Source organism: Vombatus ursinus, unplaced genomic scaffold, assembly GCF_900497805.2.
Source record: "Vombatus ursinus unplaced genomic scaffold, bare-nosed wombat genome assembly UNPS02014774.1, whole genome shotgun sequence".
In the NCBI taxonomy this organism is placed as follows: Eukaryota; Metazoa; Chordata; class Mammalia; order Diprotodontia; family Vombatidae; genus Vombatus; species Vombatus ursinus.
The window spans coordinates 18016892-18029776 of record NW_020954552.1 but is presented as its reverse complement, the minus strand read 5'-3'; the positions used below and the strand labels follow the sequence as shown (position 1 = coordinate 18029776).

Below are 12885 nucleotides of genomic sequence, written 5' to 3'. Positions count from 1 at the left end.
CCTTCTGCCTCTTGGCAGAGAGGTGATGGATTTGTAACATCCTTTTATAATAATAAGCTCATTTTAAGGCTGAGGGTAGGGATAGCACATTAAGGTCCACTTGGTTCTTTCATCTTTGGCTTTAGGGAGGGTTTTTGTTGTTTTTAGATGAAAAGTTTCAAGTTAAATTATAGTTGCTCTGAGCCCTCATTTAGGAAAATTCCTAACACAACCTCTAGTTAATTCCTGGCTTCTTGAGGCCAAAATTCACTTTAATGGAAACATTTGGGTAATTAAACAGCAGATAATATTTAGTGTTTATGAATAGACAGGTGTCAAGAAGGGAAGTATGGGAAAGACTTCCCAAAGCTACAGTTCTCTAAGATACCTGTAGAAACAATGACTTTCTTCAATCTCTCTCTTCAGGGCCACAACTCAGTTATTTTTTTTTAACCACTCTAGTCCAGAAGCTCAGAATTTCTTTCTCCCAATTCTCTTTTATTCAAATAATTTAGAGAGTTAAGCACACAATGACTTTAATTGATTCAAGCAGATATACAGGGCAGGTTAGCACTTAGTTCTGATGGTTTTCAGTCAAAAAGTGTCACCTAATCAAGGCATCAGTACCAAATGGGGGCAGTTTCAACCCCACCCTTACAAACTATAAGTGAAGAATGGCATTTTTAGACATGACCACATCATTGATTTGTTTCTCAGAGGAGCCTGAGGGAGGTTTTCTATTGAGTTGGAAGGTGATGAAGCAGATTTTTTAAGAAAGCATCAACAGAACCTTAAAATAATTTATTACTCGCAATGAAAAAAATTAAAAACAAAATTGAAAAGTTCAGAAAAGATCATAAACAGCAATTTTGTTACTATGTTAAATGTAATGTATACTTAAAAAAAAACTATGATGTAGCAACTTTAGGAGTTCATATACTCTGATATGTGTGCTGGTAATTGTTACGTTCATAATAAAAAAAAAAAAGATTTAAAAGAAGACACCTTAGGGGCTTACAAAACAAAACTAAGATGAGGACTCTCGGTGCACAAATTCACTCTTAACGAGGTTCACCTTTAACGCATGCGCCTTAGCAACGGCTGTTTCCATCGAATACCGGCGGATGTTTTTCTCGTTGCTGTGGGTGGAGCCTGGTGACGACACAGGCACCTGAGCCTATTTAAGGTCGGGTGCAGCGGCGGTTGCAGTCCTGTTGGGTACTGTGGCGAAGGTGGGGGGACTTTTGTGTGGACGGTTGCTCATCAGAGTTGTTGGTTCCCTTCGAGACTCGGACGGTCGCAATGGCCCGTAAGTGTTAGCGGATCGGCTGCGGGAGCCCAGAGGTCCCTTTCCCAGGTCTGCGGCCCCAGATCTTTGTGATGCCCGAGAGGCTGCCCTCCGGGCCTTCCCGGCGGAGGAAGGAGCTTGTCCCGCTCCCGGTGACCCCGAGCGACCCCAGGCTGCCCCCCCACCTTCATGAAGGGCTCCGTCCTGCTTCGGGGCAGGTGCAGACCCAGCGCTGCCCTCCTGCGCACCTGGGGAGGGGAGGGGAAGGGAAAGCTGGGCTGTCCTGGGCACCCCCAGGATGCATCACCTGTCAGCCCCGGTTTCAGAAAGCGGCAGTTTAACAAAGACTGTGCTTCCGTACGGTTGTCCTGGTCCTCACCCCCTTTGCTGACTTCGGGGGTCCAGCCTGTAGATTTCAGCTTCAGCACTTTGAAATACTCCGCGGTATGCAGCCCTCTTCCCAATTTCCCATCCATTTGAGATATAAACGTTTGATAAACCCCTCCTTCTGAGGAAGATATTCTTACTGTCTAGACAAGACAGTGGAGCGGGGGATGTGGGATGGAAGAGGAAAGAGAAATGTGGCCCTATTATATGTTATGGTCTGTTTATGGATGATGTCTAAAGCCATGATGTAACCAATAGTAAGGATAAAGAGCCAAGATTGTCTCCCACGATCTCTCTTTTGAGAATGAGGAGGAGGATTTTTTGCAAGCCTAAATTCTATGTATAAGTAAAAATTTATAACCATTTTCGTGGGAGCACTGACCTCATAATAGGACAATTTGTAATTCATTTATCATCTGTAAAAGTATGTCTTGACTCCTACCCACTGCAATCAAGCTGCTTACAGAGTGCTGGGGTTTGGTCAGAGGACCTGAGTAAGAGTCTAGTCTCTGCCATTTATTATTGTGTAATAATGAACAAGTCACCTAATTTCTCTGGGCCTTAGGAAGTAAGGAAAGGAAGGAAAGAAAGAAGCATTTAAGTACCTGCTGTTTGTCAAGCACTGTGTTATCTCATTTGATCCTCACAGAGGTGGGTTCTATTATTACCCCCATTTTACAGTTGAGGAAACTGAGGCAAATGGCCATTAAGTGACTTGCCAAGGTTAAATGACTAGTAAGTGAGGCAGGATTTGAACTCTGATCTTCCTGACTCCAGGTATAGGGCTGTAGTCTGCATCACTTACCTTAAGTGAAATGATACATTGGACTAGATGAAGATTTCTAAGGTCTCTTCCAGCCTTAAATCTATGGTCCTATGAACTTGAAATGATTTTAAGAAAGACATGGTGTGGTAGTAAGCAATGTTAATATTGTTTATGGTATAGTAATGTGCTGTCATGTGTCTCCTAATCCTATCATACCTGTAAGACCTGCTGCCAGTTCAGACTAAAGATTCACATATAATAAGTCCTTTAAACGGACCTAACTAAGAATATGAAGAAGGGGTTAAAAGCATGAGTGCTGTTTATTTTTGTAGGTGGAAACCAGCGGGAACTTGCCCGTCAGAAAAACATGAAGAAAACACAGGAGATTAGCAAGGGAAAGAGAAAAGAAGATAGCTTGTCTGCCTCCCAGAGAAAGCAGAGGTAAGTTTTTAATGGGACTTATTAAGTAATTGGCTTTTCATTTGATCTCTTGACCTGGAAGCAGAAAATATTTCTTAAAAGTGATTATTAGAAGGAAATGACAAATAAATTTGTTATATCCCTTCATCTGAACCCTCTAGGGCTATGATATGGGACACCCAGGTCCAGTCCTTTTTCATTGCAGATTGAGGCTATATAGGACCTTTCATGACTGCTTTGTCCACTTAGAATATAGAAACAGAGAATCAGAAGTGTGACACCTTTTTAAATAGGTTTTTTGTTTTGTTTTGTTTTTGATGGGGAGATAGTCGGGGTTAAGTGACTTGCCCATGGTCACACAGCTAGGAAGTGTCTGAGGCTTGATTTTAACTTGAGTCCTCCTGACTCCAGAGCCAGTGGTCTATTTACTGTACCACCTAGCTGCCCCAAATAGATTTTTATTAGTATCTGTTTTGTAATCACATAAATTTCCTTTTGTATTTCCTTCCCTCCTCCCACCTAGGCAGCCATCCCTTATAATAAAGAATTTTTAAAGAGAAAAGAAGAAAGAAAAAAAGTCAAAACCAATCAATACATTAAAACAAGTGATAAACATAGGCAATGTTCCACATTCAAGTAACTGCAAAGGAGTGAAGGTGTCTTCTCATATGTCCTCTTTGGAGCCCAGCTTGTTCTTTGTAATTTTGCTACATTTCATTTTGGATTGTTTTGTCTATGATATTTTTCTCACAGAATAGTATTATTTCATTACATTTATGCACCACAATTTGTTTAAGTATTCCGCAGTCGATGGACATATACTTTGTTTTCAGTTCTTTGCTACTACAAGGACTTCTAAATAAAATGTGCAAAAGTGATTATCCATTGATTGGACAATCTTTTACTAAGTAAGTCACAATTCTTCTTTGTTAAAGGCACCATACTGTACTTTTCTGGAGGCACCCCATGTGAGGAGGGGTACAAAGAAATTTAAGATGCTTGTTCTCCAAACACTCCTCTAATAGTTAATTTGTATACACAGATTATCTCTATTATAAGGGCAATATGCAATAAGTTCCATGAGAGTTCAGTTAATGTTAGAGTATCTCTTCCATGATAGTACTGAACTATATTAAAATTCAAATGACATGGATTTGTTTTAAAATATTTTTTAATAAACTTATCTGAGTCTAAGTAATGAGTAGAGAAGGGGTGGTCCAAGAATTAGGATTAAGGTGGTCTGGAGAGATTTCCTAACAATTAGAAGGTAAGTGGGTTTATCCTCTTTTGAGATCTTTGGCAGATGGAGCACTTTGTCAGGTAAGCAGTTCTTTTGGGGTTACGGGTTGAACTTGATAATCAATGAGGTCCCTTCCAATTCAAAAATTTGAGATTGTGTAATGTTGACTACATCTTGTATTTGCATCACGGAGCCCTTGATTTAGACAGTAAAATCTTTAACATTATCATGTGACATTTCATTCCTATGACATTACTATTAAGATGACTAACGCTGAGTTTCTCATTAGTGCAGGGTCTATGAAGGTAAATGGAAGTAAGCACTTACATAAAATCAACAAGTTAATAAGCTAGGTATATTGGGAATACAAAGGGAAACAATGTCTGCCCATACATAGGGAGCTTACAGTCTACTAAAAGATTCAAAAATAAAATAAAAAAGAGCTTGCATAGAATATTATGAAATACAAAATGGATAATTTTGATTACATTAAATTGAAAAGTTTTTGCACAAACAAAGCCAGTGCAACCGAGATTAGGAGGCTGAAACAGAAAACAGAATTTTTACAACCAGTATCTCTGATAAAGGCCTCATTTCTAAAATATACAGAGAACTTAGTCAAATTTATAAGAATACAAGTCATTCTCCAACTGATAAATTGGTCAAAGGATATGAACAGGCAGTTTTCAAATGAAAAAATTAAAACTAATCATATGAAAAAATGCTCTAAATCACTATTCAATATTAGAGAAATGCAAATCAAAACAACTTTGAGGTACCACATCACACCTATCAGATTGGCTAACATGACAAAACAAGAAAATGATAAACATTGGAGAAGATGTGGGAAAATTGAAACACTAATGCATTGTTAGTGGAGTTGTGAACTGATCCATCCATTCTAGAGAGCAGTTTGGAACTATGCCCAAAGGGCTATAAAACTGCATATCCTTTGACCCAGCAATACCATTTCTAGGTCTGTATCCCAAAGAGATCATACAAATGGGAAAAGGGCTTACAGGTACAAAAAATATTTATAGCATCTCTTTTTGTGGTGGCAAAGAATTGGAAATTGAAGGGATGTCCATCAGTTGGAGAATGGCTGAACAAGTTGTGGTATATGAATGTAATGGAATACTATTGTGCTATAAGAAATGATGAGCAGTTGGACTTAAGGAAAACCTGGAAAGACTTGTATGGACTAATGCTGAGTGAAATGAGCAGAACCAGGAAAGCATTGTACACAGTAACAGCCACACTGTGTGATGACTAACTTTGATAGACTTATCTCTTCTTTGCAATGCAAGGATCTAAGACAACTCCAAAAGATTCATGATGGAAAATACTGCCCACATCCAGAAAAAGAACTATGGAGTCTTAATGCAGATCGAAGCATATTATTTGCTGTCTTTTTTTTTTTTTTCTTTTGTGGTTTCTCCCATCGGTTCTATTCTTCTTTACAACATAACTAATATTGAAAATAGGTTTAATATGAATGTATATGTTGAGCCCATATCAATTTACACTCTGTCTTCGGATTAGGGGAGGGGAGAGATGGGGAGAAAATTTGGAACTCAAAATCTTATGGAAGTGAATGTTGAAAACTAAAAATAAATAAATATTTTTTAAAAGAACTTACATGAAACTATAAACTGTCATTTATAGCTGGTTAGAAAATGCATTAACTTTAGTGAAAATTACAATGATGGGTTGTTGATTTCATTGTCTCTTTCTGAACTCTCATTCTTCTGTGTCTAGACCCCACTACTTGCTATTTGATGTTTATATGAATACTGTCAATAATATATTCTGGTTAACATTGTTCACTCAGCTTCACCTTCATGTCTTGTATCACCACTTGTTAAGCTACCCCCTAGTCATTATACCCTTGGGTTGTTTTTACATTTGGGGAATAAGTTGGTCACCCATCTTATTGGATTCCTTTATGGACATGAATATATTAAAATATATATATATATCAACTTGAAAAAAATAAAGTATATGTTTCTAAAACATTTTTGGATTAACAAATTTAACTCTGATATCTTTTTAAGAACCTAGGCCCATTTCCTGGTCTTAGGCCAATTTCCTGGTCTATCTGTTAATGAATTATGAGATTCAGCTTCTAAGAGTGAAATCTAGCAAGGAAACAACTTTCTCAGGACATTTTAGCACAACAAAATCCAATAAGAATTATAGCTGCATTAGCAAAGCAGTGTATTTCCAGTTGCTCCCATCTATTCCTTACTAAGGAAGAAAAACAAAGAGGGAAATGGGGAAATGTAATTGTTTTAGTACTTGTTTTTCAGATACTTCAAATGCCTTTTTATGCGTAAGAGAAACAGGATATCTGTAAAAAAAAGTAAGTTAATTTTTTTATAGCAGCTCATGTTTTTGTTTTTCATAGGGATTCTGAAATCATGCAACAAAAGCAGAAGGCTGCTAATGAGAAGAAATCTCTGCAGACAGGTGAAAAATGACACAGTAATTTGAAGAACAAGGTGGATCACAGGATCTGAAATCAAGAGTTTGTAGAATGACCAGCCATTAAATATCTAACAATTTATCATATCCTTAGACTTGTTTACTTCCTACTTCTTTTTAGTACATGATAACTTAAGCTGCATGATATAGAATAGTTCTAAAAAAAGGAACATTTCTTCATGCTTATAAAAGTGATAGAAATTAATGAATCTCTGTGGTTCACATTAATATCTAGAATTATGTAGATAAATTGTTTGATACTAAACTTTAAGCTTCAAATTTTCATCTTTTCTGTAGTATCCTCATAACTTTTTGTTTGAAGTAAGTCATTAAGATCCATTATAATTTTTTACTATTGAATTTATAAAAGTCAAGTTTTTGTGTAACTTTTTAGAGCATGTTTTGCATGAAATATTATCTAAATATGACACTTCTCTGATTAGTAAACAAATGTTTTAACAACAGCAATCTAATTTGCATTTTTATATTTCCATTTAACTTAAAAAAATTGTGAAGGTATGTTGACTACCCTCTTTCAATCCAGCATTGACCTTCCCTATAAAAATGTTACTTTCTGGACAGAGCAGAAATATATCCTCAAAAGATATCAGCAATCTATATCAATATACACTGTAAACATAATTCTGAAGGGAAAAAAGGGGAAAATGCCATTCAGTGACATTTTTATCCAACTAGACATGCCATTCCTCCTTTTACAAATGGAGAAACTGAGGCCCAAGACACAAAGTTACACGACCAGTAAATGAACAGAGATTCCAACCCAGATCTTGAGACTTTTAAGAGTTCCATCTGACTCAATAGAAAGAAATACTTTTTTTTTTTTAACCAGATTTATGATTTTATATGTGTAAGGAATTCTCTCTACCCATGCAAATCAGCACCTGCTCTGCAGTATATAGTCTCTGATTTGCTTGAGGCACTGAGAGGTTAAGTGTGCTCCCCAGGGTCACAAAATTCAATATCTATTCTGCCACACGGCTTCTCAGATGTATGGTAGATTAAAAAAACAAAGCCATAACATGCTACAACTATTTGTAATCATTTATTTTAGACTTATTTTACAGGAGTGGAAATGACTCAAATTATCATTTGTTCATTAAAGCAAGGAAGGACTTCTGGCTTTCATATTAACTGTTAGTTGTAGTATACTGTCCCCTTCATTAACGAAAATTCTTTTAAAAGTCTGGCATCCACTGTGTTTCTGACCACAGTAAAGAAAATTGTGTTTGGGGGCAGCTAGGTGGTGCCGTGGATTCAGAAGGACCTGAGTTCAAATCTGGCCTTAGACACATAACACTTACTAGCCATGTGACCCTGGGCAAGTCACTTAACCCCATTGCCTAGCCAAAAAAAAAAAAAAAATGTGAATGCTTAATGTTTTCAAAGATGCCACTTACTAGTTATGGCAAAAGCCCATTTCTTTAAAATCATGTTCTACTGATGTGTGTGGCTATGAATTAATGGAATGATAGCTTAACACTTATATGGTTTACAAACATCTTCTTTGATCCTCATAACTCTTATTAGGTAAGTGCAAGTATTATACTGTTTTTAGAACTGTAGAAACTGAGGCTGAGAGAGTAAGTCACTTGCCTATGTAGTACACAGCTAACACATGTCAGACATAGGATTCAAACCCCGGCCTCCTCAGTCCCAAGTTCAGCATTCTACCTGTTACATACCATACTGCCTTGCCTCCCCAATTACAGATAATGCAAAAAGCAAATAGTCACACTTCAGCCTAAATAGGCTGTGACATTTTACCCCAGGGTTAATAACATATGATAATCAGAAAAGGTAGATGACTGGTACGATGTCATGAATGGGAGACAACAGAAATACAGTGGTATACCTGAGATATTAAATATCTGAAAATATATCTGTTAAGGAGAACTTCTATAGAAGACCTGAAAAGATAATAGGTACCAGGAAATCGGTGAAGAGAATAGAGACAATAAATTCAATAAGGTAACACAATACAAAGTAAATTGACAGAAATCAGCATTTCTAAGTACTAACAACCTAGAAAGAAATAAGAAATTTCCTTCAAAATTAATACAATGTAAATAGCATCTGGAAGTTAATCTTCCAAGATAGTCCAGAAATACTCTTTAGAGAAGGCAAATAATTGGAGGGCTCTGCCAATATAATAAAAAATTACACCTAAATTTAGGCATAGTAAGAAATAATCTAAATTTAGACATAAGAAATAAGGAAGGGTCCTTTACAGAACTAGGCAAAACTCTTAAGGGAGACAGTGTAGTAGTGGAATAGAGCACTGACTGCATTCGAGACCTGGGGTCAGTTCCCATTTCTGATGCTACCTTTGTGACCTTGGACAAGTTATTCCTTGGACCTTAGTTTCCTCATCTGTAAAATGAGGGGCCTTTCAGGTCCCATCTGGCTCTAGATTTATGATCTATGACTGAAGATGAGATGCATCTTTTTCTCAGTAAAATGATGTAAACATTGAAAGAGGGGAAAGGTCTGGAATCTCAAAGGAAATAAGAAAAAGTACAAATAAAGGGGGCAGAAGTATTTCCAGACCTCTTTCCTGTAAAGCAGCTGTTACCAAAACTGGGTACTTGGCAAAAAAAAAAAAAATGGTGGCATGGTATGGCAAGGAACAGTAACAATACAAAATAGTAGCCTAGTTTTTTATAAGTTTAAGAATACTAATGGGGGAAGGGCTCCCATTTTGACAAGAGTTACTGGGAAAACTGGAAAGCAGATTAGAATAAATTAGATTCAAACCAACATCTTACACCAGTAAGCTGAAAATGGATATTTGAACTGAACAGAGCTCACATCATTTAAAAATTAGCAAGAGGAGATATGGTTAGGGGAAGAATTTATAAGCAAATAGGAAAGAGGTCATAAAAGATAAAATGTTCTACCTTGATTACCTAAAATTAAAAGGCTTTTGCATGTTATCAGTCAACAAAGATGAAAACAAAAACTATTGAGAGGGAAAATACTTGAATCAAATATCACTCATAAAAGTATGATATCCAAGATATATAGGAAACTGATGCAAATATATAATACCAAGAGCCATACCTCAATAGATAGGTGCTCAAAAGATATGAATGTCTCTAAAGAACTGAAACTTACATATGATCATTTAAAAAATTCATATCACTAATAGATGCAAGTTGAAACAACTCTGAGATTTCATTTTATTACTCTGCAGAATGACAGAGATGACAAAATAGGAACAGATAATGTTGTTGGAGGGGCAACGGGAACATGGGCACACCAAATACACTTTTAAAAATACATTTTCTTGACATTTTGTTTTTATGTTATCCGCATTTCATAATATATGCTTTTTACTCCTCAGAGACAAAATCCCTTATGAAGAAAAAACAAAAAAAATCATTAAAATTAGCCAACACGATCAGCACAGTCTGATATTATATGCTGTGTTCCACACTGAGCCCTCTATCTCTGCAAAGAAACTAGAAAGGTTCCTTATTATGTGTTTTCTTGGGGTCCAAGTTTGGTCATTATAATATTGCAGCATTCAGTCTTGTTTTATTGTCGTCCTTTCCATTTACATTGTTGTAGTCATTGTGTATATTATTTTCCTGGGTCTGCTTACTTTATTTTGTATTAGTTCATATAAGTCTTCCCATGCTTCTCTGTATTCATTTTTCTTACAGCACAGGAATATTCCATCATATTCATGTACCAAAATTTGTTTAGCCATACTCCAATCAAATGGCACCCATTTTGTTTGCAATTTTTTACTACTACAAAAATATAATACTAATATACTGTTTGTGGAGCTCAGAACTGGTCCAGCTATTCTGGAAAACTATTTGAAATGATGAAAGACAAGTGACTAAACTGTCCAAACCTTTTGTGCTAGCATTTCATTACTAAATAAATCAAAGATGATAAAACATGGAAATAGAAACCTAATATATTCCAAAATAGTATAGTAGCACTCTGGTAGCAAAGAACTGGAAACAGTAAATACTTATTGATTAGGGAATGGCTGGGGGGGAAAGCCCAAAACACTGGTATTTGAGGTTAAGGGAATATTATTACTTAAGAAATGACATGGGAAGATTTGTATAAACTGAAGCATAAAACAAGCAGAGCCAAAAGAATAAGATATACAATGACTACAATGGAAGGAAGTCATCACTTAGTATTTTTTCTTTTAATGATGTTCCTGGAGAACAGATGATAAAACATGTACTTTCTTCCCATGGTAAAGAAGTGGCAAATACCTGGCCAGAGTACAGAATATATGGTTAGATACAGTTGTTGTATTGGGTGTTTTTTGCTTAATTGGTTTTCTTTGTTAAAATGAATGGTTTGGTGTGGGGAGGCTAGAAGTTGAGAAATTTTTAAAGATGAAGCAGTCAATAAAATATATATTTTTTTAATTAAAATATGTGGTTAATAGGATAAGAAGGAAAACATTTGACAGGGAAAAAGCAATATGAAATTATTCAAAGAAAGTGACTAAAATGTCTGTCTACCCTTTGACCCAGAAGGTCTGCTGATAGGCACATACCCCAAGGAGGACAATGGTAAAGAAAAGGCTCTATGTACACCAAAATACTTGTAGCATCATTTTTTATGATACCAAACCCTAGGGGGAAAAACTGGATGCCTTCAATCAGAGAATGGTTAAATATATTGTGGTACATGAATGTAATGGAATATTAACTGTGCTGTGAGAAATGAACAAGATGAATACAGAGGTGCATAGGAATACTTTTATGAATTGATGAAAAGTGAAATAGAACCAGGAAAACAACATACATGACAACAATGTAAATGGAAAGAACAGCAAAAAAAAAAAAAAATTGAATGCTGTACAATTATAACAAAGTTGGCTCAAAGAAGATATATGAAAAGGTACTTCTCCCAACGTCTTTGCAGAGATATGGGGACTATTAGTATGCAACATTGTATGTAATGTAAGTCTTTTTCAATATGTTGTTTAGGTTTGCTGGACTCTTTTTTTCCTCCTCTTTGTTATGAGAGATGCTCTCAGAAAGAGGGTGGGCAGGGTGAGCAATAAATTAGGAAATGTAAGTTCATATGAAAAGATGTGATTCAATATTTTAAAAAAGATATGGTCTAAAAAACATGAACTTTAATTGCAATGACCAATCTTGGTCCCAGATTACAGTAGTCACTATCTGTATGACCTTAGGCAAATCACAACTTCCTCGGATTTCAAATTTCCTCATATATAACATGAGAAGTCCTTAAATAGTTCTAGATCTATGATCCTATGATCAGCTCTTCATTTAAACAAGCTTGGCTTAGACAATTTCTTTCCCCTTTGATATTTGCTCCATCAAGGAAAATAATTAGATGAGCTAGTATTAAGTCTATGAAGTCCAATGAAGCCCAAATATTATTTGGAGTGATCCTGTATGGAGGATAAAATCCTATTGATCCTGTATTTAAGAGGATAAAATGCTACTTTGAAACTCTTAAATGAAGAGTTTTATTTTAATAATTTTAAATTTTAATAGCAACTGCCTGTAATGGTATAAAAAACAGCAACTGGAACTGCCCAAGGTTAGTTGTAACTGGGAGAGTCCCACACATGTCCCATCTGATAAAGAACCAACCCAGATAGAGTAATGATAAGTTGTAGAAACAGAAGCTCCTCCTCCATCCAGTTCAGAACTACACAAAAAGACAGCCTGATGAATGAACTGGAAAACGACTTCCTGGGAAACCAGTTTCAGTTCTGATAAATACGTCTGAAGCCAGCCAGTGCTCTACATGTGGCCTCAAATCCAGTCCTTTGACTGAATCCAAACTTCATATAACAAATCTTCTTAATAAAAGGATTTGTTCTGTAAAACTTGGACTAAGTCAAAAGGCTTCGCCCAAGGACCTAGAAAGCCACATGTGGTCTCAAGGCTGCAGGTTCTCTACCCCTGTCTTAGACTCTATAACAGGGAACCACTGGAGTTTACTAAATTGGTCAGACATGCCTTAGGAGTATTGTTCTGGAAATTATGTGGAGGATGGATAGGATCGGGGAGATCAAGGTGGCAAGTAGCCACTGAAGCTATTGTCAAGGGGTGATGAAAGCCTGAGCCCTTTGGGTAATGGAGGTAGAATGTGCAATATTCAACAACTGTTTTGAATATGGGAGAAGGAGTGAGAGAGGAGTTGGAGAATGAAAATAGAAGAATCAAGGATGACTCCAAGCTGGATGACTGGTGTTTTCAATCCTGAGACCTGGAGGTTGAGAGGGTTGAGAAAGAGTGAGTTATTTTGGACAAGTTGAACTTGAGATCATCTGACAAGTTG

The 12885-nt window shown here is 36.4% G+C and overlaps 1 protein-coding gene across 1 annotated transcript; it reads left to right on the top strand.

The window, feature by feature from the left end:
* Window positions 1-1172: 1172 nt before the first annotated feature.
* Window positions 1173-6657, top strand: LOC114044670 (small EDRK-rich factor 1). Its single transcript, XM_027864276.1, has 3 exons — window positions 1173-1288; window positions 2753-2861; window positions 6488-6657. Exons 1-3 carry the CDS (start codon window positions 1282-1284, stop codon window positions 6558-6560), a joined length of 189 nt encoding a protein of 62 aa, XP_027720077.1. The 5' UTR covers window positions 1173-1281; the 3' UTR covers window positions 6561-6657.
* Window positions 6658-12885: the final 6228 nt, after the last annotated feature.